The sequence below is a fragment of the Ceratosolen solmsi genome, unplaced genomic scaffold (genome assembly GCF_000503995.2).
Source record: "Ceratosolen solmsi marchali unplaced genomic scaffold, CerSol_1.0 scaffold29, whole genome shotgun sequence".
Taxonomy (NCBI): domain Eukaryota; kingdom Metazoa; phylum Arthropoda; class Insecta; order Hymenoptera; family Agaonidae; genus Ceratosolen; species Ceratosolen solmsi.
Window position 1 is genome coordinate 4,232,573 of NW_011948417.1, and position 22,992 is coordinate 4,255,564.

Consider the following 22,992-nt stretch of genomic DNA (forward strand, 5'->3'; position numbering starts at 1 on the left):
TATATAATTACAGATATATTTGTATAGTATTCGATTCATACGAGATTTAATCTTTTTATATAATTTTTATAACCACGATTTCGCTTCTTTTTTATATTTCATACGATTACAAAATGTATTATATAAATCTCTTAAATCATTTAAAAAATACACATATTATATATTCATTCATTTGCAAAAGATACTTGTGGCTTGAAATTTTTTTTTTATACAACAATTTCAACATATATCAATATTCTGAATTACCATATATATTTTTTATACTTGTGAATATATATTTTTTAATACTAAATTTAAAGATTTTGTCTTAACAAATCATATAAATATATCTAATTGAATCAAAATTATAATTATTCTTATATATTTTAACAAAATGACGAAAACTATTAAAAAATTATATGGTATTTACAATTTTAACTTAACCAAGTAATTAGAATGTTACATTAAGACACTTTTATTTTGTTTATAACAACTGTATGTGTAATTTACTAGATTATATGTAATAGTTCCTTTTATATTATAAAAACTATTAAATAAATTTACAAAAGCAGTTTTACTCTTTCATTATAAACGAAGTCTTAAAATCATTTTAATATTTAATGTTAAAAGTACAGTCTGTACGAGAATTATTAGGTACTTAATCATTGCCATTTTCATCGTTCATCGATAATTTTTTATGTATTTTTCCACGTCCTAAGTTGTATCATAATTTTACTTTATTCTATCAAATCATCGTTTTACTGAAAAAAACTGTAATAAGAGCAACATATTACAAATTAAATAGTATGAAATTTGCAAATAAATATTCGATTTGACTAGCAAAGAATAAATTTATGAATCAACGCGTTAATATTCTTAACAGTACAATGTCAACATTTATTGAAATGATATCTGTATATAAAATAACTGAAGTTTATAAATAAAATCTATTTTAGTTCCATGTAGATCTATTTTAGTATTCGTATTTGTGTCGATTTATATATACATATACATATATATATATATACATATACATATATATATATATATATATATATATATATATATATATATAGACACACATAGAATTTATGCAAATTCAGACTAGATCTGATACGCATATATATACATATGCATATAATTAAGAGACAGAGAAAATATTTTACAGTTTAAAAATATGTAAAATCTTTATTATTTGTTATATTTATTCAGCTATGAAGAAAAATTCAAATAAAAATTTTTATTTAAAATCGAAATAGCAGACGTTAAAAATAATATATAAAAACACATTTATTGTAATTTTAATTAAGTTTTAATATTATAATTGTTAGGTATTATTAAGAGCAAATTTTTTAATATTATAAATAATATTTATATTTATGATTGAAAATAAAATTTTATGTTATTCTATGTTTGCTAATTTGCATATAAAATGCTTTTCAATATATTTATTGCTTAATTCATTTTTAAATAGTAACACATAGTATTTTGATAAGTAAATTTTTGTTTTTTTTTCATTATTTTTTTTTTTTTTTTTTTTTTTTAATATACCCTAAACGAAGAAATACATAATGTATTACGAATACAATGTTTCAAAAGCTAAGATATAAAGTATCACAAGTAATATTTTTATGTTTTCCATATCAACAATGTCTATCAATAATATGTGTAACTATGTATTAATAATAAAATGTGTTATTAAAAATAAATGTTACATCTTAAATTACACATACATATGGAATGAATTTGTATTTAATTATAAGTACATCTAAATTGTATAATGAAATCATAATCATAAATATACTTCATTAAGCAAATTATTTATTTCAAGCAATGAATGATAAACTATAAATCAATTTAATACTATTAATCTACTGTTACGTGATTTTGTTGTTTATTGTTGTTGCGATTATCCAATATTAATATTATTGTAAATAGTTGATTTGTTGTAAATAGTTTATTCATTGTAAATAGTTTATTCAGTTATTCTGGAAATAATTTTACTGGAATGTCTCGTTTCCTGAATGTCGTATTAAAATATTTCAAAAAAATTCTTATACATTATTAATTTTTTATCGAAGTATATCTCTATTTTATAAGAGCATATGGAATTTATTATAAATAAAATTCAACATAAAGATCTAAGCCATAGAAAATTAATTATTAATTTTAGTAGTTCATTTGAAGTCAAGTAATAAAGATTTAAGCTTAATCAAGTTCAATATGCAACCAGTATTAAAAGTCTCTTAAATTCCATAATTTATTGTTTTATAAATGAATGACTTATTTTGAAGTGTGATTGAATAATAGTTTTTAAAAAATAAATCTTTCTTAACAATTGATGTTATAAGGGGAAAAAATATCTAAAATTATATAGAAATGAAGAATAATTATTTTAATGGAAAATTAAAACGATATGACATAATAATAATATAACTAAATAATTGATTGAATGTAATTCAGAAATAGCTCTTTTGATATATCGATACCTGTAAAAGAGGTACTTTGATCGACGGGAATGAAGAATAAACGAAAAATATAATAATTGTATATTGATTTTCAATTCATAGCCTGTAATTGATCATTTATCCACTTTACCAATGCTTTTATATTTTTCAATGTTATTTTATTCGATCGTATTATTACATAAGCTTTTGAAGTTCATTACCAAGAGACTTTTTTTCTACGTAATCACATTGGAATGAAAGATCAAGCTTATATATTGTGAGAAAGTATGAAGGGTTACTACGTAAGTTGCAATTTAATGTACAGTAAAAGAAAAGAGTAAGAAGCCTTAATGCCGACAAAAGTATTTCAATTACAATTCGAAACAATAAATTCATTGTCGATCATGATCATGAAATCATGATCGATAATGGTGCTTGGCATACATTAATATTTATCTCGTTACGAACGTATAGGTAGATTTCTACATAAAAGAAGAAAAAAAAAACGAAAAAAAAGGACAAAACCAAAAGTAAAAAAAAAAGAGAAGAAAATAAGCACGTAAAGAAAGAAACACGGAGACAAAAGGAAAACATTCAAACGCACACACAATATGATAAGATCAGGTAATAAAGCAAGTGATTTATCACAGACTTATGAAAGAGTTCATTGATCGCCTTTGCAAAAGGAAATGAAAAGCTCGCGGTCATTACAAATGTCGCGAATGTCTCTTAGGGTCGGGGAACCACGATCGATCAACTGTCGTCAAAGCGAGTTGAAGCCGCGGCTGCGAGACCTTGGGACCTTGGGACGGCGATTCCGGATCTCCATCGACATGCTCCATTTGCGGCCGGGACTAGGTCGGCGCCGAATATCGGTACGGCCAACAGTAGTGAGGTGGGGGCGGCGGAGGCGGCTGTCCTTGGTGCGCGGTCGTGGACACGGCGGACCCGTACAGATGATGGTGTTGATGGTGATGTTGATGCGTGTGGTAACCTGGAGTAGCGGCCTCGTGGCCGACCCCTGCCTGCGCCTGACAGGCCATCATCAGCCCGTGGAAGTCGAACTTGTAGGCGTAACGCTTGCCGTGCACCTTCGTCATGATGTTCTTGTCGTAGTAGTACCTGCCGGTCACGAGCACTGATCAATGCACGAGCTGCCAACATGCGGAGGTCCGACCTCTACTATATTTCATGTGCAAATATATATTATGCGTGGCTGTCTTACAGTCGAAGGTAAGGGTCGACATTGTAGATAAAAGCAGGTAGCGAATTCTTTTGAAGCTAAATTTCATACTTGGTTGATACGTAGAGAGTAACAGTGTATTTGTGCTTGTTTCCCGGCGTAATTGTTCATATCAATTAATATATAAGAATTGCATATCTTGCTCAAATAAATCAATATAATGTTATATTCAACGAGTCAACGGTGTGGAAGAAGCTATCTTTTGCATTGTTATCGTAGTATATCAATATGAAAGATTTGGAATATAAAAATAAAGTCAAACTTTCAGGCTCCTACAGTTTTAAGGAGGTAAATGTGCACAAATGAAGAAAAGGAAATAATTAACTGCAAAATTCATACGTAACTTGTTTCAACATTAGCGAAATGTCAATTATTAGAAACGTATTGAATTAATCAATGGTCGATTATTATAAAAATTAACAATGCTTTTCGCATATTGTAATAATGTTTAAATGATTTGACAATTTTGTTGTCGATTATAGTTATTTCAATGCGTAACGCTAATGTTATTAAACGCAAATTGACATTTTTCACGCAGAATTTTCGTAATCTACATAATCTACATAATTCTAGTGGTTAATATCAAGTTACAACGAACAATTATTTCCATCGTACTTATCGGTCATTGTAACAATTTTTCTCTTTAAGTACTACACGAGTAATATTTGTCCGTTAAAAAACGAAGGGAAAAGTGACCAATCGTAAAATAAAATTGAAAGTCGTAAGTGAATTCAACATAGGTATAATATATTCGATATTAAATCAAATGATTTGCGAAATACCAAAAATTTCGTTTTATAATGGAGCGTCTTTAATTTCAAGTTGCTTTTTAATCAGATTCAAAGGTATTGAGTCTAATATAGAAATAATCAAACAACGTTCAACTTTGTCGTTATTGGCGTTTATTATTGCCAAACGAAGCATTGGATGTATATAATGAAGTTTTTTCAATTTAATTATGTAGGAAAATTCTAATTAATTGTTACTAAAGGATTTTCATTGTCGGGAAAAACATTAGAGATAGTGATAGTTATAGAGGTGGGACGGAGGGGGGGGGGAGAGGAAGGAAGGAAGGAAAGAAAGAAAAGGCAAAAAAGTAGTTGAAAGTAGAAAGTTATGTAAGTTGTTCTTCTCGTTGGTGAATAACGAAACATTCAATAATTATAAATTATACGTGCATTTGTAAAATGAAAATGAACTCCAAAGAGCTCGCACACGGAAATAAGGACAAGCGATGATAAAAGGCTGATAAAAGACATCCAGTATTTTTTTCTTTTTTTTTTTTTAACAAGGTATGGAGCGATTATTGAATGACGGGTATTCAATGACTTATTGGAAAGTGGGAATAATCGCAGGAGTGGCTGTTTGGCGTCAAGAAATAAATAAAGGCGAGTCGCTGTTAGGGCTTAATACTTCATGCTTGTCGGGTAGATAAAATGGGAGGGCAAGAAGGGAAGTGGGATAAAGGGGATTGGAGGTACCGAGTAAAGGTCAATCGAGAGGGTAAAGCGAATTGGTAAAGGCAATCGGTCGGATGGGGGTTGGTGGGTGTTGGTGGGGGCTTACCTGAGGGCGCGCGATAGCTTGTCGTAGTTCATGTTGGGCTTGGACTTCCTCTCGCCCCATCGGCGCGCCACCTCGTCTGGGTCCGTGAGCTTAAACTCGCCGTTGGCGCCCTCCCACGCGATGCACGTCGCGTTGGACGAATCGGCGAGTAGCTCCAAGAGGAACTGCCAGAGCTGGACCTGGCCGCCCCCGAGCGGCGCCCCCGACGGTCCGCCGCTGACGCCGCCCGCCGCGCCAATCAGGGAGCACGTGCGCTGCAGGAGGCCGAACCTCTCTGAAAGCCAAGAGAGCGGGGATACGGACCCTATCACTAGCCACTCATTTCGCGCGTGTGCGTGCGCGCCTATCGGCCGTCCCCCTTTTTTCTTTCTCAAAACGCTCTTTTCCTGCCAAGGTCCTCACTGGGCCTACGTCATCCGCAGAGTCATGCGACGACGGGCGCGGGAGCCCCATTAAACAGGACAATTTTCAAAAAGCTCGAGCTCGCTCCTCTCCTGCTAGAGAAACGCGGCCTCTATCTCCTCTATTATAGTAGTAACCTTAGCGCTCAGTTATGCGATTTCAGTTATCTTATTTTTCAGTGACACCGATTAAAGTAGGCTTACGTGAATATTGCGTTGAAAGTGCGCTGATTATAAACGAAATATTACATTGTCTGTCGATCTCTGCCAAATTCCGGCATTCAAATCTTTATATCCATGCCCATTTATAGCTATATTATTTCAATTATTTGGATATCTTTCTGCTGATTTGCTGCTTTATGAATATTCTTTTGTAAAGATAAAGGAAGTAAAAAGTCAAAAACTTGAGGCATTTATGTGAATGACAATTTTTGCGCATTCCACGCATTCCTCGTATTAAATATGCTAAAAATAAAAAATATTTTTTTCGAAACGATGCCCCATTCTATTGCTATATTATCGTACTTTATCGGACAAAAAGTATAGTGATACTTAAGTGACTCAAATAAATGTCCTTCGATTTATACTGATGTTTTTTAATTCCAGATGTATCTTGAATTAAAATAAGTTCATGACAGCACTGTCTTAAATGCCTTTAACGCCGATAAAGAAATCCTAAACATTGTTATACACTTACACTTATACGATAAATGTTGATAAGATTTTTTCGAATTAATTTCTTCATAATTAAATGATTTCATAATTTATGCTAACCTATTTAAATAATTATTATGTATGCTGATTTTTTTAATCACGTAATCGACAAGTAATCGACATAAGCAATGAAGTCAGATACAAAAAATATGTATTCTTGCAGTATATTATATATTTTTTTCTAGAATTTTCAAATATAATTATACTGCGTTGATGCAATAATTCTACAATATAAATAGCATTTCAACTCTTATCACGATTTTCATTTTAATCAAAATAGCAGCTACTGGTCCAACTTTATAATACCTATAATTAAACAATTAACCATTCTATATATTTACAGTTCAATTGATTTTTTCTCTTTTAACAATATTTTCTTGTAAATTGAAAATTGTAAATAAAATTTACCATCAACGTAAATTTTCAGATTAAATTGAATGCAATTATTATAATTATATTAAATTATTCAAACGTATCTGTATTAATTAGTTCCAATCTACGATATTCTTTCACAAAATATCAATATAATTCGTTAGTTACATTAAAGTAATATCTAATTGCATTGAGAGTAAATAAAAATGACAGTAAGTCAAAATAATGGTTTTAACGAAGAGAAAAAGCATCGATGTTAATTACAAATTAATTTTTTATGTTAATACTAATTGTCCAAAAAAAAAAAAAAAAAAAAAAAAAAAAAAAAAAAAAAATGCTAAACGAATAAATACTTTTAATAGGTTACATAATTAAATAATAAGAAGATACTAGTATACATGTCTTTTCCATGAAAATAAATAAAAGAAATTTTTGGGTAAGAAATTGAAAAATAGATAAACGTGTATATAGTTCCTCGAATATTTTCATAATAAAATAAAATTAGTTACGACCGACTTTTATAAAATTTAAAATCGAAAATTTTTTACATCATATATAATAGCTACATCGCGCTATATGTAAATTTCAGAAAATTTACGAAAATACTGTTACTTATAATATAGTCAAATGTTAGGAATTGGCGATAATGATGCCTTCTAAGTACAGAACTATAACTGTTAATGTTATTCTTGCAAATTGTAGTTACACAAACTAATAAAACAAGTACTAATCAATTAACAAATAGATTTTGTTTAGTCATCCTTGCAAGTGTATATTACTATTATTATTTTGTATTTTATTATTGAATTTACTTTAAGGGAGCATTGTAATTATATCCGAAAAGAATGAATCTTAATCGATTATTATCTGGACACTAATTTCCATGCCATTGTATAATTAATTTTTAATGAATAGATTAGATATAACTTTAAACGACTCGAGAATAAAAAATTTCAATTAACAATAAATAAATCATATGAATTTACACGTACTAACCAAAAGCAGCGCATTGTCTTTCATTTCTCGATGTACAATTGATCCACGTGAATTTGTCTATGAGTATATTAAATTAATGGAAATAATACTTATTTCCGTTAATCACTCTTTAAACTCATCGGAATGAAAAATGTTATCATTTTTCAAGAACCGGAAGGCTTTATAATTACACACTTGGCGTAAATTTTGGAATTTTCATCATCAATTTACCGATACAAATGATGCGCAGAATAAACAATCATTTGCATAATTAATTGATTTCACTGTATTATTATTACTATTATTATTATTATTATTATTATTATTACTAGAAATTATGTTTAATTTAATATGATCAATGTTTGATTGTTAGTCTACCGTTATAAAGAATAGCTGCTGCTGTCGGATGTAGCCGCGTGTCCTGTTGAAGATGCAACGGATGAGTCTGAATTCTCCACATCACTTAAAGGCTCGAAGGACTCGTCCTTCCTTTTGTCGAAAGGCGAAAGTCGATAGTACGTGGTGCATATTAGTTAACTTTTCACAGTGCATCAATCCTATTTACATTTCTGTAATTATTCGTGTTATCGATTTATTGCTGCTTTGATTCTTATATAAAATGTCATATTGCTGAATTTCTTTAATATTAGCAGTCAATAAAGACGCTGTAGTTTGGCTAAACGATTTTCGTAATTACTGAAATTTGCAATAAAATAATTATGACCTTGTAATTCTACTACTTATCTTTTTACATATATCTTAAAAATATATAATTTATTCAAATTATCGTATTTTATGATTATTATTATATATACATAAGTACACGCGCATAAACACTCGCACTCACACTCACACGCTACACACGCCACACACACACACGCACACACGCACACAAACACACACACAAACAGAGGTATATAATTTTTTGTTTTGCTTTTTTTTTTTGCCTCTTTTTTGTCGATGATGATTTTATTTATGAATATACTATTATTTTAAGGCAAAACTATGTCTTGTCGATTGTATAATCGATTGTAAGATAAGGCATTAAATAGAAAATATTTGAATACTGTTAATAGAAAGACTTAATTTAGTCGTAATATGCGATTGTTAGCATTGAATTTACAACGCGTTAACGATTCGTTATAGAAAGTAAGAAGTAAGATTAACCGAACGTGACGAAATTGCTAATTCGTTCGAATGATATTAAATCGCGCACTAGTAAATCCGGAGTGGCCGACTGAAGAAAAACCAAAATAACAGTGCCAAAAGCAAAGTAAACATGGGTTATTTAACGTAGTTAAGTAACGTCGCGGCCGGAAAGGCTTAAAAGAGTTCGCGGGAAATCGGAAAATAAAAAGGTGCAGCGGATGTCGATAATGAAAGTACACGTCAGCTGTCGCCGTTTATCGAGCCCGAAGATGTGCGCGCGAGGCTAAGAGGTGTGATACGCTTGGAGCCTGTTGGTGGACGGAACGTAACTGAGCGACCTTTACCCCCGCCGAGTGATTTCAGACCTTATCGTCCACCCCGGCGTACCCCCCACCTCCTCATCATCAGCCCGGCGCCCCATTCTTCAACCCCTCGACGGGGACCTGCTTTCTTTCCCTCTCGTCTTTTTTCACACACGACGTTTTTTGCGCAACTGGCCTTCCGTTCTCTGCGCGCACACTGCCCAATAAATAATTGCTCGCTCCTTCAAATTTACTTTACAGCTATTTATGCGTTCCCAACTCGGAGCTCGATGATTTTCACGCAAAGCATTATGCCCCTTTATAACTTGCGTTATCATGTTGTCGTCTTTATAGTTTAGACATAATGCTTACGTGGCAGACTCTTGTGACAATTTGTTAATGGCAAACTATTCGATTATTGAGAGCCGATCATTGTCTTTGAATCAACGTCATTTATTAAACAGAATCGTAGTTTTAGGCATTTTATCTCGACATCCGTCCAATTCAAAATTGCTTTTGTTTTCAAAATGTGCCACTGCAATGCACAGAACGAATTATGATATAATAAATAACGTTATGGCACAATTTTTCATCTATCGCATTATTTTAGTCAATAATGCTTTTCATTAAAATAGAAATAAAAGATTTATATATATATATATATATATATATATATATATATATATATATTGTAATGAAATAGTTATGGCAATAATAATACTAAATATTTATCGCTCATTAACAAATAGATTGATGAGAGAATATTCAATTTTATTATGCTTTCATACGATGAAATGATTATTTACTTATCCAATCGTACTACTATGAATAAAGCGTCGAGAAAAAAGTCGTTCGGATAAGCGACATTAAGGAAATTCATTTTCTTCTAATGATGCAGTCACTCGAGAATTAGCTTGGGACGATCGAGCGATTAGGCGACTCGACGAGTCTAGGAGAAGATCTCGGTGCCCATCTCACAGGGACATGGAGAGACGAGATCCTGGGCCGAGAATTGACGGGCAGCCCTTTCGCGGCAAGTGGCGAGTGGCGAGTGCGCGATTATCGGCTTGGACGTCGTCGTAGCGCACGTAAGGGACTTATCGGGATAGCGACGCCGATTCTCCGGAGGTTAATCCAGACACGTCCGCGATGCTCTTGGCGGAACGCAGGAGGGTGCTCTGTCTCATCAGGAAAACAATATATCGGCGCCCCGTGGTGCGGGAGCTTTGGCCCCGTGAGCAGCAACAAGGGCGAGGCTCTCGATGCGTTATTCATGAGGAGGACTCTCCTCGTGCCGCGCGATAACGCTGATTCGCTTAATAAACGGACCGTGGTAGGGGGGAGTTGGGGGGGGGGGGGGGGGGGGGCGGGGGCTACGATTGGGCGGTCATGGGGGTGGGGTTGGCGAAAGGGGTTGGCGAGTTGAGATGTAGTGGTAGTGGTAGTGGATGGGGCTGGGGGGGGGGGGGGCCCGGGGGGGGGGGGGGGGGGGGGCGGCGGGTAGGGGTGCCGAGGGACGTATAGCTGCGTCGACGGCGGCGGCGGCAGCGATGGCAGCGGTGGCAGCGGTGGCAGTGGTGGCAGCGGTGGCAGCGGTAGCGGTGGTCGCGCGGTGTGGAGGGTGGTATGGGGTGGGGGGAGACGGGCGATATAGAGCGCGAGTAGGGCGGGAGGGGGGCCGTCGAGACTACCACCACCGTTGCTGCCATAGCCCGGGCATACGCTCTTATTCAAACGGCCCCACCATATATCTCCGTGGGGCTTAACCTGCCAAGCGGCTGGCCTCCCTCGCCCCTGACACCCTTTTGCCCGCGCCTCTATTCCTCATTGTACCTTGGCCCTGCACGCCTCCTTTTTATACGCGTTCCCGAGCCCAAGCCTGCGACCGACCACCGGCGATGTTGCATTATTCTAACCCTTATTACCGATATTGTAATTCAATTAAGTTTTTCGTGAGCAGACGCGTCGCTCCCACTCCAGCCATAAATTAATCATCTTCTGCGCCGAACCTGTCATTTTGCCGTTCTTTTGTTCGCGAGGGCTGGTTAGCGTCAATGGCGATTAATTTGTCGCTGCTTTTCCTCCTTGCGTTAGCTAGCTCGCGCGAAAACTTTTCATGCAAGGCTCGCCAGACCTTTTTATTCGCGAATCAAATAATTCGCTTCGATTAATGCGTTAGTTGTGCGCGATATTTTCTAGAAAAACTGCTACTTATCCACGTGCCAGGCTAAGGGCACAAATGTTTCATCCATAGGCGATCAAAACCAGGCAAATCCAGTTATCCGTCTATTCTTAAATACGACTGGATTGGAATTGTCAGATTTAAAGTGACTCTACGTAAGACGTGGCCTGGAATAAAACAAGAAGTAACGTATATGTGAATGTTTGGACAATTGAAGGTTCATCGTCGTTTATCTAATGGCAAGAAAGCTTTCGCAGAGCTCGGCTCGTAAACCCTCGGTCTCTCCCATCGTCTTGAGCCGATATCCGTCGCTCTAGATTTTCCGGAAATACGGGCCCACCGCGAGCGTCAGACCTTACGAAGGTTCGGAAAGGGCAGACCCTTTTCGCGAATCGAGGACCCCATTAATTCTGTCTTGGGTACGTCTGGCTTGACCTGCTGTGTGGGAAATTGCACTTTTTACGGCTGAAAAACGACTTGAGCTGTACGAGTATGATCGTATTTTTTTTCTTTTTCTTTTATACGTCGAGCTTCTGTCTATTATGTGTGGCTACTGGGATTCGGTCAAGTCCTATGGATTTCGTGATATTTAGTAACGGGTGTCCCTCAAGCTGTACTAATACGTTATTTGTGTGAAATTCGCACCGAATAATTAACTTTATTGAAGCGTCTCAAGCATATCGTCGCATATATATATATATATATATATATATATATATATATATATATATATGTATGTATGTATCAACGTAGTATTAATCTTTTAACCAACAATAATTATAATATTTTATTATAATAAATAAGAGATATAATTAACAAAGTATTATAAATTGAAATTTGAGAAATAAATATGTAAAAGGAAAATTTTTAAATTAAGCAAAATTTTGCTTTTCTACGTAAATTTAAATTTGTATAAATAAAGCCGTTACATAAACATAACAGAATTGTTTTATATATTTAATCGGTACATAAATACTCGAAACATTTTCAAAATATTGTGAAAAATAATATGAAAAAGACGAACGAAAGAATAATGAAATCAAAGTACTATATATTCAACTTATGAAACGCAATAAATTTGAAATTCTAATAGCTTGGTGAAAAAGCCTGTGAAGTATTACATAGGAAGTCTTGGATTACTCTTTTATCCAGGATTCGAGCGATAACGATATAAGTGAATATTGCTCTTTTTTTTTTCGTTTTTTCCTTTTTTTTTTTTTTTTTTTTTTTTTTTTTTTTTTTTTTTTTTTTTTTTTTTAATCGTTGTCGCGGACTCTTTTATTACTCTATTGTTATTTATGAATATTTGCATAAATATTATTTTCTCTTGACTTTCACTAATACCAACATTTTACAATGCTTATATATATATATATATTGGATGCATATATTATAATTAAAATAGTATATTATTTGTATAAATACGTTTCGAGCTTATGAAATTATATTACAACCATATCGTATATTATTCATATATATATATATATATATATATATATATATATATATAAACATTACAGGTCTAAGTTAAAGTAAAAGAGACATATGATAAAAATAACATGTTCCAAATGTCACTGTATGTAACTGTATGTACATAAAAAGGAATTCTTATACTGTAATTATGCATATACAAATGATCAAATGCAAGAAAGTCAGTCTCATTTTATGATTATACGATATATAAGATATACGAAGATGATTTTATTTATAAAGGATGAGTCGACTAAGGAAGCAAAATTTATTCGAACATTCTTATTGTAATGTTGTTATAATTACCAATTGTCAAGTATGTAAGTACTAAATGATATTCAATAGCATACATTTTATATTTCATACAATAATCATGTATTTAATATACTCATATTTATTTCATTTAAATACTATTATTAGAGAAATAAAAATAAAAATAAAACATACATTGGCAATTAAATTTCAATTTTAATGTCGAGAGGCACAATTATAAAATATCAATTTCAACCAATATTTTCGAGAATATCTATAATATTTTTTGGCCTTATAATATCATAATACACAATTACTAAGCAGAAATGAAAAGAATATTTATGAATTACAATGACTCTTGTAATCCCATTTGCAATCTTAAATGCATTGTAATCAAGTTCAATTGAATAATAATTAGTTAAATTAGTAATTTATATAGTGCTGTAATATAATGTTTCGTTTATTTCTTAATATTACTCATCCTATGAAAGTGAAATCTTTATCATTAGATAAATAAATGAAGGCGTTATAATCTATGAATAACGTAAAAAGCACCATATCATAGACAATAATATTAAAAAAGTTATCAATTTATTTATAAATATGCGTATATGCGGATAAATGTAGTTGGTGTGAAAAGAAGCTTGAAATCCTAGAAACTGGTAGGTATTTATTTAGGTATGTAGCGGCGGGGTCTTACATTACAACCGAAGTGCGAGTATTGAAGAAACAATGCCGTAAAAAGTCAGAAAGGAGAAAAAAAGTGGATAAATCCAAGGGAATAAAAGTAAGAGATCGAATGATTGAGTTGGTGTGTGTGCGACGGGTAAGAATGGGGGAGGGGGAGGGGGGGTGATGGGAGGGGAGGGGGGGAGCTGTGGTGAGGGTGGTAATCGCTTAGACTTAAGACTCTAAATTAATCTCCCTTCGGCATCTATCGACGCCACAGCCATTATCGGGCGGTGGGTGCGGATTTATCGATAATGGGCATCGGCGAGTGGCTAGCGAGCCGCGCGCGTGCGAGTCCTTAAATCCACCCGAGCGGAGGTCCAGCCCCGAGGGTACGGTTAGCCCCCCTCCTCCTCCTCCATCACCTAATGGTCCTCTTTACTAACCCCTCCATACTCGCACGCACACACGCATCCTCGTCCGCTCGAAATCATAGGTACCGGCACCCCGAAAGTCGCGTGGCGCTTTACCTGGACGGGAGGCAGTCCCTGGCCCAAGCCCGTGAGAGAAGCGATCGGCCGTCCGAAGAATATTTATGAGACGGGGATTGTCGCGGGCTTGCAGGTGCGGCTCGAAGCTCCGCAAGCGCGACTGAAAGAGCTTGGCCCGGCAGATGTGCATCTACCGAATTCGCTCGGCATGTTAACTACAGTTCGCCTCCTGCGTCAGCGGCCGATTACGTCGCTTCCGTTGCCGCTAGGATAACGGACTGACCGGCGGATTATCGAGTTATCGCGCTGGGGGACCTTGCGAACTTTTCCGTGCATCGTTACACTCGCTAACGCGGCTTTATGCTTTCTGATGGTCGACGGTAAAATTATCGGAGTCCCGGCGTCTCGATGTCGCGAGCGTGCGAACTTTTTTCTTCAACTTATTTTTTATCGAATGCCTTGGCGTTCCGTTATTCGGGCTTTATTCGACGAAGAAGGTGCATTTGCCAAACTGAAAATCGTAACTGTGGACAAATTATTCCGTACCTCGTTTAAAATGCTGGTTAAATGCATTCGAGATGATCAGTGACATCAGCTTGCTGAATTTATTTAATTTATCAGAGGTCGATTATTCGTTAAATATTTTTTCTTTCTTTTTTTGTAACAACTTTTTTTAGACGAGTAGAAGACTTTGTGATAAATGATAAATTATTTTATGTAGTATTTTTTCAATATTATATTCAATGTGACTAGATAAATGTATTGAACTTATAAGAAATTTAAACATTTAATACAAATAGAAGATATTCAATTAACATTTTTAATTATACTGAATATGTATTATTTGTGTTTTTAATTGTTTCTTTTATTAAACAATTATAAACATTATCCTACCAATATTTTAATCATTTTTCATTATATATTGTTAATCGTATATTATAAGTGGCATATGTGTTAATGATATTTATAATTACAATTTGGTGGGTATGATAATAGATTTGAGTGGTAAAATCGTAAGTATATAAATTTAAATTTACGATTAAATAATGATATGAAATTCATGACGTATTGACATTGACTTTATATATTGAATAAATTTATAATGAAATTTTACTCACATTTCCATGTGGTCGTAAAAATCTGACATCGATAAAAATATAATCAAATTACTTTGTATGAAAATACAAGAGTAACGTAAAATTTCATTAGTTTCGAGATTTCATTAGGTAATAAAAGTTAAAAAGTCTTTACCACCATCTATCTTTCATAAAAATGTATAAAATATCTCGATATTGTATATAGAAATCTACGTACACGATAACCAATATTTGCTATTTCGGTATTTTTTCTAGCGTATGAGCATAAATAAAAGGGGAAAGGGAAATGAGGAATGGAAAATATCTGGTTTTTAAATTTAATATAGATGCAACTGAAATTTTCCGAAATAAAGTCGATCGACTACTATATAGTAATAATAATAATAATAATAATAATAATAATAATAATAATAATAAGACGAGTATATCAAATTTATCAATTTTAAATAAAAATTTTTATGTAGCAGAATGTCGCTCATTAGAATTTTTATCATCATTTCATAATAAACAATATGTAAATATCGAGCATATACAAAATCTAAGAGAATTTAATATTTATTTAATAATAATTGAGCATTAGTGTCTTGTCTATTAAATTTTTTATACTTATTTGTGTAGATAAATTTGATCAAATTTAAAATTTATTAATAAGAATACAAGAAAATATTTAAGATATATTAAAATCGTCGAATAATATTGAAATATTTTAGATTTTAATTACCATTTTAAAATATCTAAGATATATGATCGATCGTCACTATAGATTATGAATTCATAGAATTTACTTTTCTTGATCGTAACGAACGTCATTTAATGGAAAAAGGTACTTTTGCACTTATATGGCATTCGATTAATTTAATATTCATACGTGATTCATTCAAGTCGTTTTTACTATTTTATTAAGTCGTAAAAGTATTTCATAATAATTATTCTAAAGCTCCATACGACGTTTTTTACTAGCCACTTTGTAATTACATATATCATGATGTATGATTAAATTTTTCTGTGTCGAGCAACAAAAAAAAACAAGTATAACTGTTTATACAGCAATTATATTTAATCACGTAAAATTAGATTTAAATATGACATTATCTCGTGGTTATAAATATAATATACGTTCGATATATCCATAAAAAATGGTTTGAATAAAATACTTTCACAAGTCATTTAAATGATTTTGAAGGAATTCGAAAATAAGATATACAATTACTTATTATTCGTATGCGAAATTGAGATAATATGTAGGTTAAGTTACTTTTCTTATATTATGTATTTTCTTATTAAAATCATCAAAATATTCAACATCAATATATATTTTAATACAATGTGATTTATTTCGCATTATTTAAGCAATTATTTCCTACTAATATTCAATAGCTTCAATTGAAGTTAGTTTTATTTCATTCTAGTTTTCCTATAATATCTAAAGATTGAACAATATATTTTTATTAATAGTTTAATATAAAAGTCTACGATGCAGTAAAACATTCATTCAGAATTGTCATAGAATAAAAGGCATTGAATTATAATTTATAATACCGTCTGTATTGACTTAATTGATGCAATGAATGCATAAAACTTAAGGGATCCTGTCATCTTTTTATAATGAAAATTGCATGCAGGCTCGTAATGCCAGAGTAATGAATAAATCCTAGGCAATGCAGGTTTATAATTTCCATGACGAGTTAATCGATGATACGCGAGCGGTCCTAAGGGAAAGCCGAGCTTTCGTCTCGTCTCTTAGAAAAAAAGTTTCTTAACTCATCGCATCGCATATGAATCGACGCTAAAGCCAGAGCCCAACAACATGATAAATACAAAAGGAGCGCTTATGGTAGAACATAGCATCTCCGGTATCATAAAAAGGGATAGACAGATGGATAATGTATGGAAGAGTGGAGGTGTGGGATGAATGGGATATGTGGGGGAGCTGAATAGAATGATACTAATGTATAACTCACCGGTGCATTTTTCCTCTTGGAGAAGAGCCTCGGTACTAATGCCACTGGCCTGCAATCTCAGGTATCCAAGGTGCCTGGCGAGGACGCGCCCGGAGCCGGGAGCGCGCTCCTGCCACTGGGCCAGACTCCAGCACAGCATCTCCCGGCCGGTGCTCGGGGCCAAGGCGAAGGGGTCGGGGGCCGGCTCCAGGGAGAAAGCCCTCGCGCACCAGGAAAGCCAGGAGGCGATGTGACTCGCGTTCCACTCGGAGGGATCTGCGCAGTGGTCGAGGGTGCGGCTGGCGTTAGTTGTTACGAACGAGTACGCATCCCGACGATCGGGATACCCGGATTGTGTCTCGCTCAGGTGCGTTCGAGTTCCGCGTTTTTCCGACGCCGGGAATTCGAGGAGTTAAGAACCAACGACGAATACCGAAAACTTCGGCGGCATTACTCGTTAACAAGCGGCTCCGCTCCTCTGATACTTCGTATTTACGCGGAGCTCATCTTCCGTTAACGCTCTTTTGCTCGTGTAGCATTTTATTGAAAGTTCAGGTGTTCAGGCGTTGCAAATTATTTGAATATAAATTTGTTATAAATTGATTGTAGATGCTCGATCGACGATTTTCAATGGAGTTTGTCAAATGCATGTTTATTTATTAGGGAAAAAACATAGACTAACTTTCCATTTATGCATTTCTTCTCATAATTGGTAAAGTAATGATAAAAGCATAGAGTGGAAAATTTTAAGTTTTTAAAAGACAGCACATTGCATGGATTTACATTTTAATTATTTTTAATGTAAAATATAACAAATTGACTTACTTTACACATGTGTTTTCATAAAATGACTCTAGTTTTTATGAGATGACATTTTCGCGTATTTTTTCCATAAGTGACTACATTAATTAACCAAATTGTCAATAATATGAAAATGTTGATAAACAGGATGGATACAGTAGAGTTTTGAAAGGCAATTTGATTACTCGTTTTCTAATTGTGCTGTTGCGGTTATATAAAAATAAGCGGATATGGCATTTTAATATAATAGAATAGTCCTTTAAAGCACTTTATTGCATAATAATTAATATACTTTCTTGGAGTAATTAAAAAAATATTACAACAATACCAACTATGGTTAATTATTTCTTTTGTATTTTATTGTTGTAAACAATGCAGACTAATCAAAATTATGCTAGAATCTTAATTATTTAATACGTATGTTTTTATATACTTTTCTTAATTTCTTTAAAAAAATTTTCTGTCACACGTAATATTAATGCAACTGGTGCAATTCTAAATTTTGTACATTAAATTATAATATTGTTAAAATTTTGTTTAACTTCGTGAATAAAAATGATAAGAAATTAATTTATTACTAAAAACATATTTATTATTATTGTAATTATTGATGTTATTATTATTCGTATTATTATGATTACAATTATTGTTATTGTTATTGTTATAGTCGTGGTAAATATATGAATACTAAATGTCATTAAAACATGTAGGTTAATACAAAACTTTTTAAATCATTTTCATAAAATAACAAATAATATAGAGAAATTTTTTGACATCACTTAAGAAATTACTTAAAAACAGAAAATTTTATGGAGACTTGCTTAGTCAGTAGATCATTAACCTTTTAAGGCTGAGACCCTGGTAAACGAGTTATACATGATATTCGCGAATTACTTTAAACATACAAAATTGTAAGCAATTTAAATCTTTTACATAAACATTTAAAATGTTGTGCTTTAATATACAGTTTATAAATATACAAAAGAAAAAGAAATCATTATTCTTACATAATTTTATTATCTTCACTCTTACATAATCATGATATAAAGTTATGTATTAGAAGACATATTTTCAAACGTAATATGTGAAAAAACAATATTTCATTCATATACAATTTGAGTAGAATAATATTTAAAAAAAAAAAAAAAACTATTATTAAAAATGTCAAATATAATAATATTTGTGATCAGCAAAGAAATTCTATATTGATAAAGAATTTACTGCATACATAAAATAATATATTTGCTGCTAAGAAGAGTTTCGACTAATTACAACTTTAATCGTTTAAACGGTTAAATGACGTTAATAATTTAAATATAATTGAATGTATATATAATTGAATAATACTAAAATATAGATTGAATTATTATGATTAATGTATAATTAAAAAAATTAATAAATAAATAAATAAATGAAACTAATAATAAAATTATTAAACAAATTTTATAATAAAATTTATGTTATATCATTATTATCAATTGATAATGAATATAATTCGTTATAATGTATGAAAACTTTGCTTTCGTTATTATTATTATTTTCTCTTTTCTTATCAAATAAGCAATATTTTGGTTTCTGAAATGTATGTAAATAATATCTAAAAAGTACATTTCTATTAAAGAGAGAAGCATATTTTCCGTTACGTTAAATATTTAAATTTATAACGGCATGTTAAACTTTATAGTCTGTTACACAGTCTGTTTATAGACTTTTGTGAACCTTCGTGTTAAAGTAAAAACTCTTGACCTTGAATACCGATATAAATAGCTTAGATATTTTATAAAATACATCAAATAATATACATAAATATATTGCATTCCACAGTTTAAGGAATAATTTATATTATTTAAATCGCCAATAATAAGATCTAAATAGCTGTGCTATGATTTTTCTCATAGTGTAAATTGATTAATTATGACATTAAGTCTCAGCAGAACTTCATATTCGAAATGAAATAATAGAGTCAAACATTTTTAATGTTACGAATGCGGCTAAAAACTGTTTCTAAACTGGTAAAACTACGGAATAGGTCTTATTGGATTACCTCACCACCGACCTTAAATATGCGTGAGTAGAGGATAACTGAGTATAAAATCTAGTATTATAATATTATTCTGGATAACTATGTGCTTTGATTCAATAGAATTCCTCTAAAAATGTGATAAAAATTTAATATTAATTTATTATATGAAACAGATGATGCCGAACAAGACAATTAACTAATGTTTTGGCTATATAATTTATAATTGTTAAGGTTACCGAATTCGTTTTCCACATTTTAGAACAAAATTCTAATTTGCTCATGAAAGAATTAAGATGAACTTTCGATATATTTTAAGTAAGATATTTTGTCTGCACTGTTTATATATGCCGAAATGAAATTGTCACTAAAATTCATCAAATTCTTGGTAGTCGAGTTACAATGTTTCATGAAAATCTCAGTTTTACTTTATGATTATTGTTACAGCTAATGAAACAAAAGCCGTGCATTAATTATAAAAATTTTAATTTTGTATAATTTTATATAATATAACACCTTTTTCTTTGTAATTTATTATGCATATATAATAAAAAAAATAATTTAACACATACCACGCTCTTTAATAATTATTTAAAGCGTCAGCATATTTTTTATTATGCACGAATGTTTAGAAATACATGATTATACTTGTAGTGTGGTAAAACAGATTAATTCCTTCTTTTCGACAAGTCAAAAGGTACATCGAATTAACGTAATCGTTGGTAAGTGCGCATACAATAGAATGAAACGGCAGGCCAACCCATCCCCCTAATCCCGTGAAACGAAACATGAATAATAAGTCGCCAGTCCCCTGTACGAGCCTAAGCACCAGGTTTAAAACATTTCATCGCATCACGAAGTACTTAAAGTCGGTACTGTCCATTAAACTATCAGTAGCTAAATGATACAGTGGTAACTAGTGAAATTCTAGAGTACCAGGATTATCAAGGCTACAGTCGGTGCGGAAATTCACCCGGTGTAAACTTACTTACCCGACGGCACCATAACCGGTTCTTGCCACTCGACGTCCTCTTCGTCCCTCGATTGTCCATTGTGGCATACGCTTCCGGTTCCCACCGAACCAGAATCCTCCTCGAGGGAGGCGCACTTGGGTGCACCGTTCGCGGGACCCTGGGCCTCATCCGCGATCCTCAGCAGACTCTCGAACCGCGGGGGAAATAGCTCATCAAGGTCCAGCATCTTCTTTACGACCGAGAACGAAGTCGACCTGGACCCGGACACGTGCTGTCGCTTCTACCTGCTGTGTCCTGCTCTACTTGACAGACGAGATCTTTCAATGGCTAATCGCGATGAATTGCTCGACACCTTGTTTAACAACATTCGTATTTACATAGCTTAACTTGAATCGCGCGCCGAAACATAGGAAAAACCGGACACAGGCGATTTGTTCCAACTAATTCTAATATTTGTCGATTGAAATAACAATAAATAATTTGTTTATTATTGATCTGGATTAATAATTTCATTTAGACAGTATTATTCTGTCATTCTTCGATTTCAATAATTTAAGTCCATTGATTTTCATTAGATTTTCTTTTAAAACCGAATACAACAATTCATCTGCCTGATTATTTTTTATAAAATGTGAAATCGAATTATCGCGATACTCGACAATGCATTTTGCTTATATTTAATTGCATTTACACTGATATTCCACAAACTTTTAACTCAATTATTTAAATTGAATATATAATTATTATTCATTTCATATATATTATATATATATATATATATATATATATATATATATATATATATATATATATGTATAGAACAACAGATTGTTGAATTTGTGATCATCACATTAGGTTTCTTAATTTAATACCAATAATTCTTAATCTATTGATGATGATGATGATGATGATGATGATGATGATGTGACGTCTTTTTTTTTAAATCAGTAAACTGTATAAGAAAAATTAGACGTACAGTGAAAATCGAAGCCGTAGCTCAGTCGAGAGAGAAGCGAGCTGTAACGTGTCCTCCTGTATCGCTGTCACTTGACATTGTAGATAAACAGGCAAGAACACTGGTCGAGGAGTAGACGGCTGGATCCGTGATCGGAAATGCGAAATGCGAGTGAGGCGCCGATCGGGATGATCGCGGTTCACGGTGGCGCCTCTCTCACAATACTCGGCCCGTCGTTGCATCCCCCTGGAGGTCGTCCGCGCGTCCCGGCGCACCGACTCCGACTGGCCAGGAGGCGGCTACGGACTCGGGACTCGAAGTCCGACGCCGGCGACGATGATTCACCTGCCACGCGCCACGAAGCCACGTGCCCGCGGCCCCATTTCATTCACCAAACTCCCTCAGCCTGTGACTGAATGCTAGGTGAGGGTGTGTACGAGAAACTGCGAGATATATTTGTGCGCGCGTATGTACACACGCGTACGCGGAATAGAATCGGGGTGGGGTGGCGAATGGGGAGCGGGGATGGGGATGGGGATGGGGGGGGGGCAGGATCTCGCTTCGCGCACTCAAGGTATCGTGGGCTCGAGTTGCGTAAGGAAGCCGTCGGTGGGAGTAGGGCCGACCACCGTCGAGGACCGCTCGTTCGATCGTTTCTCCTTTTACTGTTCGTGTAATCGATCGGTCGGAGCTGCAACCTTCGACTTCCGCTTAGCGTCGGATTTTCTCGGATCTCGGGGAGGTCTCGACACTTTGTGTAATAATGTATGATAAAATCAGCGTCATAGCGTCCCCATATAATTCACTTGGCTTCAAAAGTCACGCTTGACTCCCAGTGCTTTTTATTGCCGATCAGTATCAACCGATTCCATCTTTCCACAGGTATACAATAATATACTCAATTTAACGGACTTTCTATCTCTATATGAAATAGCAAGCGCTGGCCTTCCTAAAAAAAAAAAACACGCACACATCTAGTCTCGGTATTAAACG

At 33.6% G+C, this 22,992-nt stretch overlaps 1 protein-coding gene across 1 annotated transcript; it reads right to left on the reverse strand.

The window, feature by feature from the left end:
* Positions 1-3,250: 3,250 nt before the first annotated feature.
* Positions 3,251-21,270, reverse strand: LOC105359992 (DNA-binding protein D-ETS-6). The gene is made up of 4 exons (XM_011496763.1): positions 21,063-21,270; positions 17,271-17,525; positions 5,236-5,509; positions 3,251-3,548 (listed from the first exon to the last, which is right to left on the reverse strand). Exons 1-4 carry the CDS (start codon positions 21,268-21,270, stop codon positions 3,281-3,283), a joined length of 1,005 nt encoding a protein of 334 aa, XP_011495065.1. The 3' UTR covers positions 3,251-3,280.
* Between the last annotated feature and the right edge of the window lie 1,722 nt (positions 21,271-22,992).

Excerpts from the sequence above, each read along its gene's own strand:
- LOC105359992 (XM_011496763.1), bottom strand. The coding sequence starts at position 21,270 with ATGCTGGACCTTGATGAGCTATTTCCCCCGCGGTTCGAGAGTCTGCTG. Across the intron at positions 5,510-17,270 it reads CCAAGAGGAAAAATGCACCG|AGAGGTTCGGCCTCCTGCAG; the intron begins GTGAGTTATACA and ends CTTGGCTTTCAG. Across the intron at positions 3,549-5,235 it reads AAGCTATCGCGCGCCCTCAG|GTACTACTACGACAAGAACA; the intron begins GTAAGCCCCCAC and ends CGTGACCGGCAG.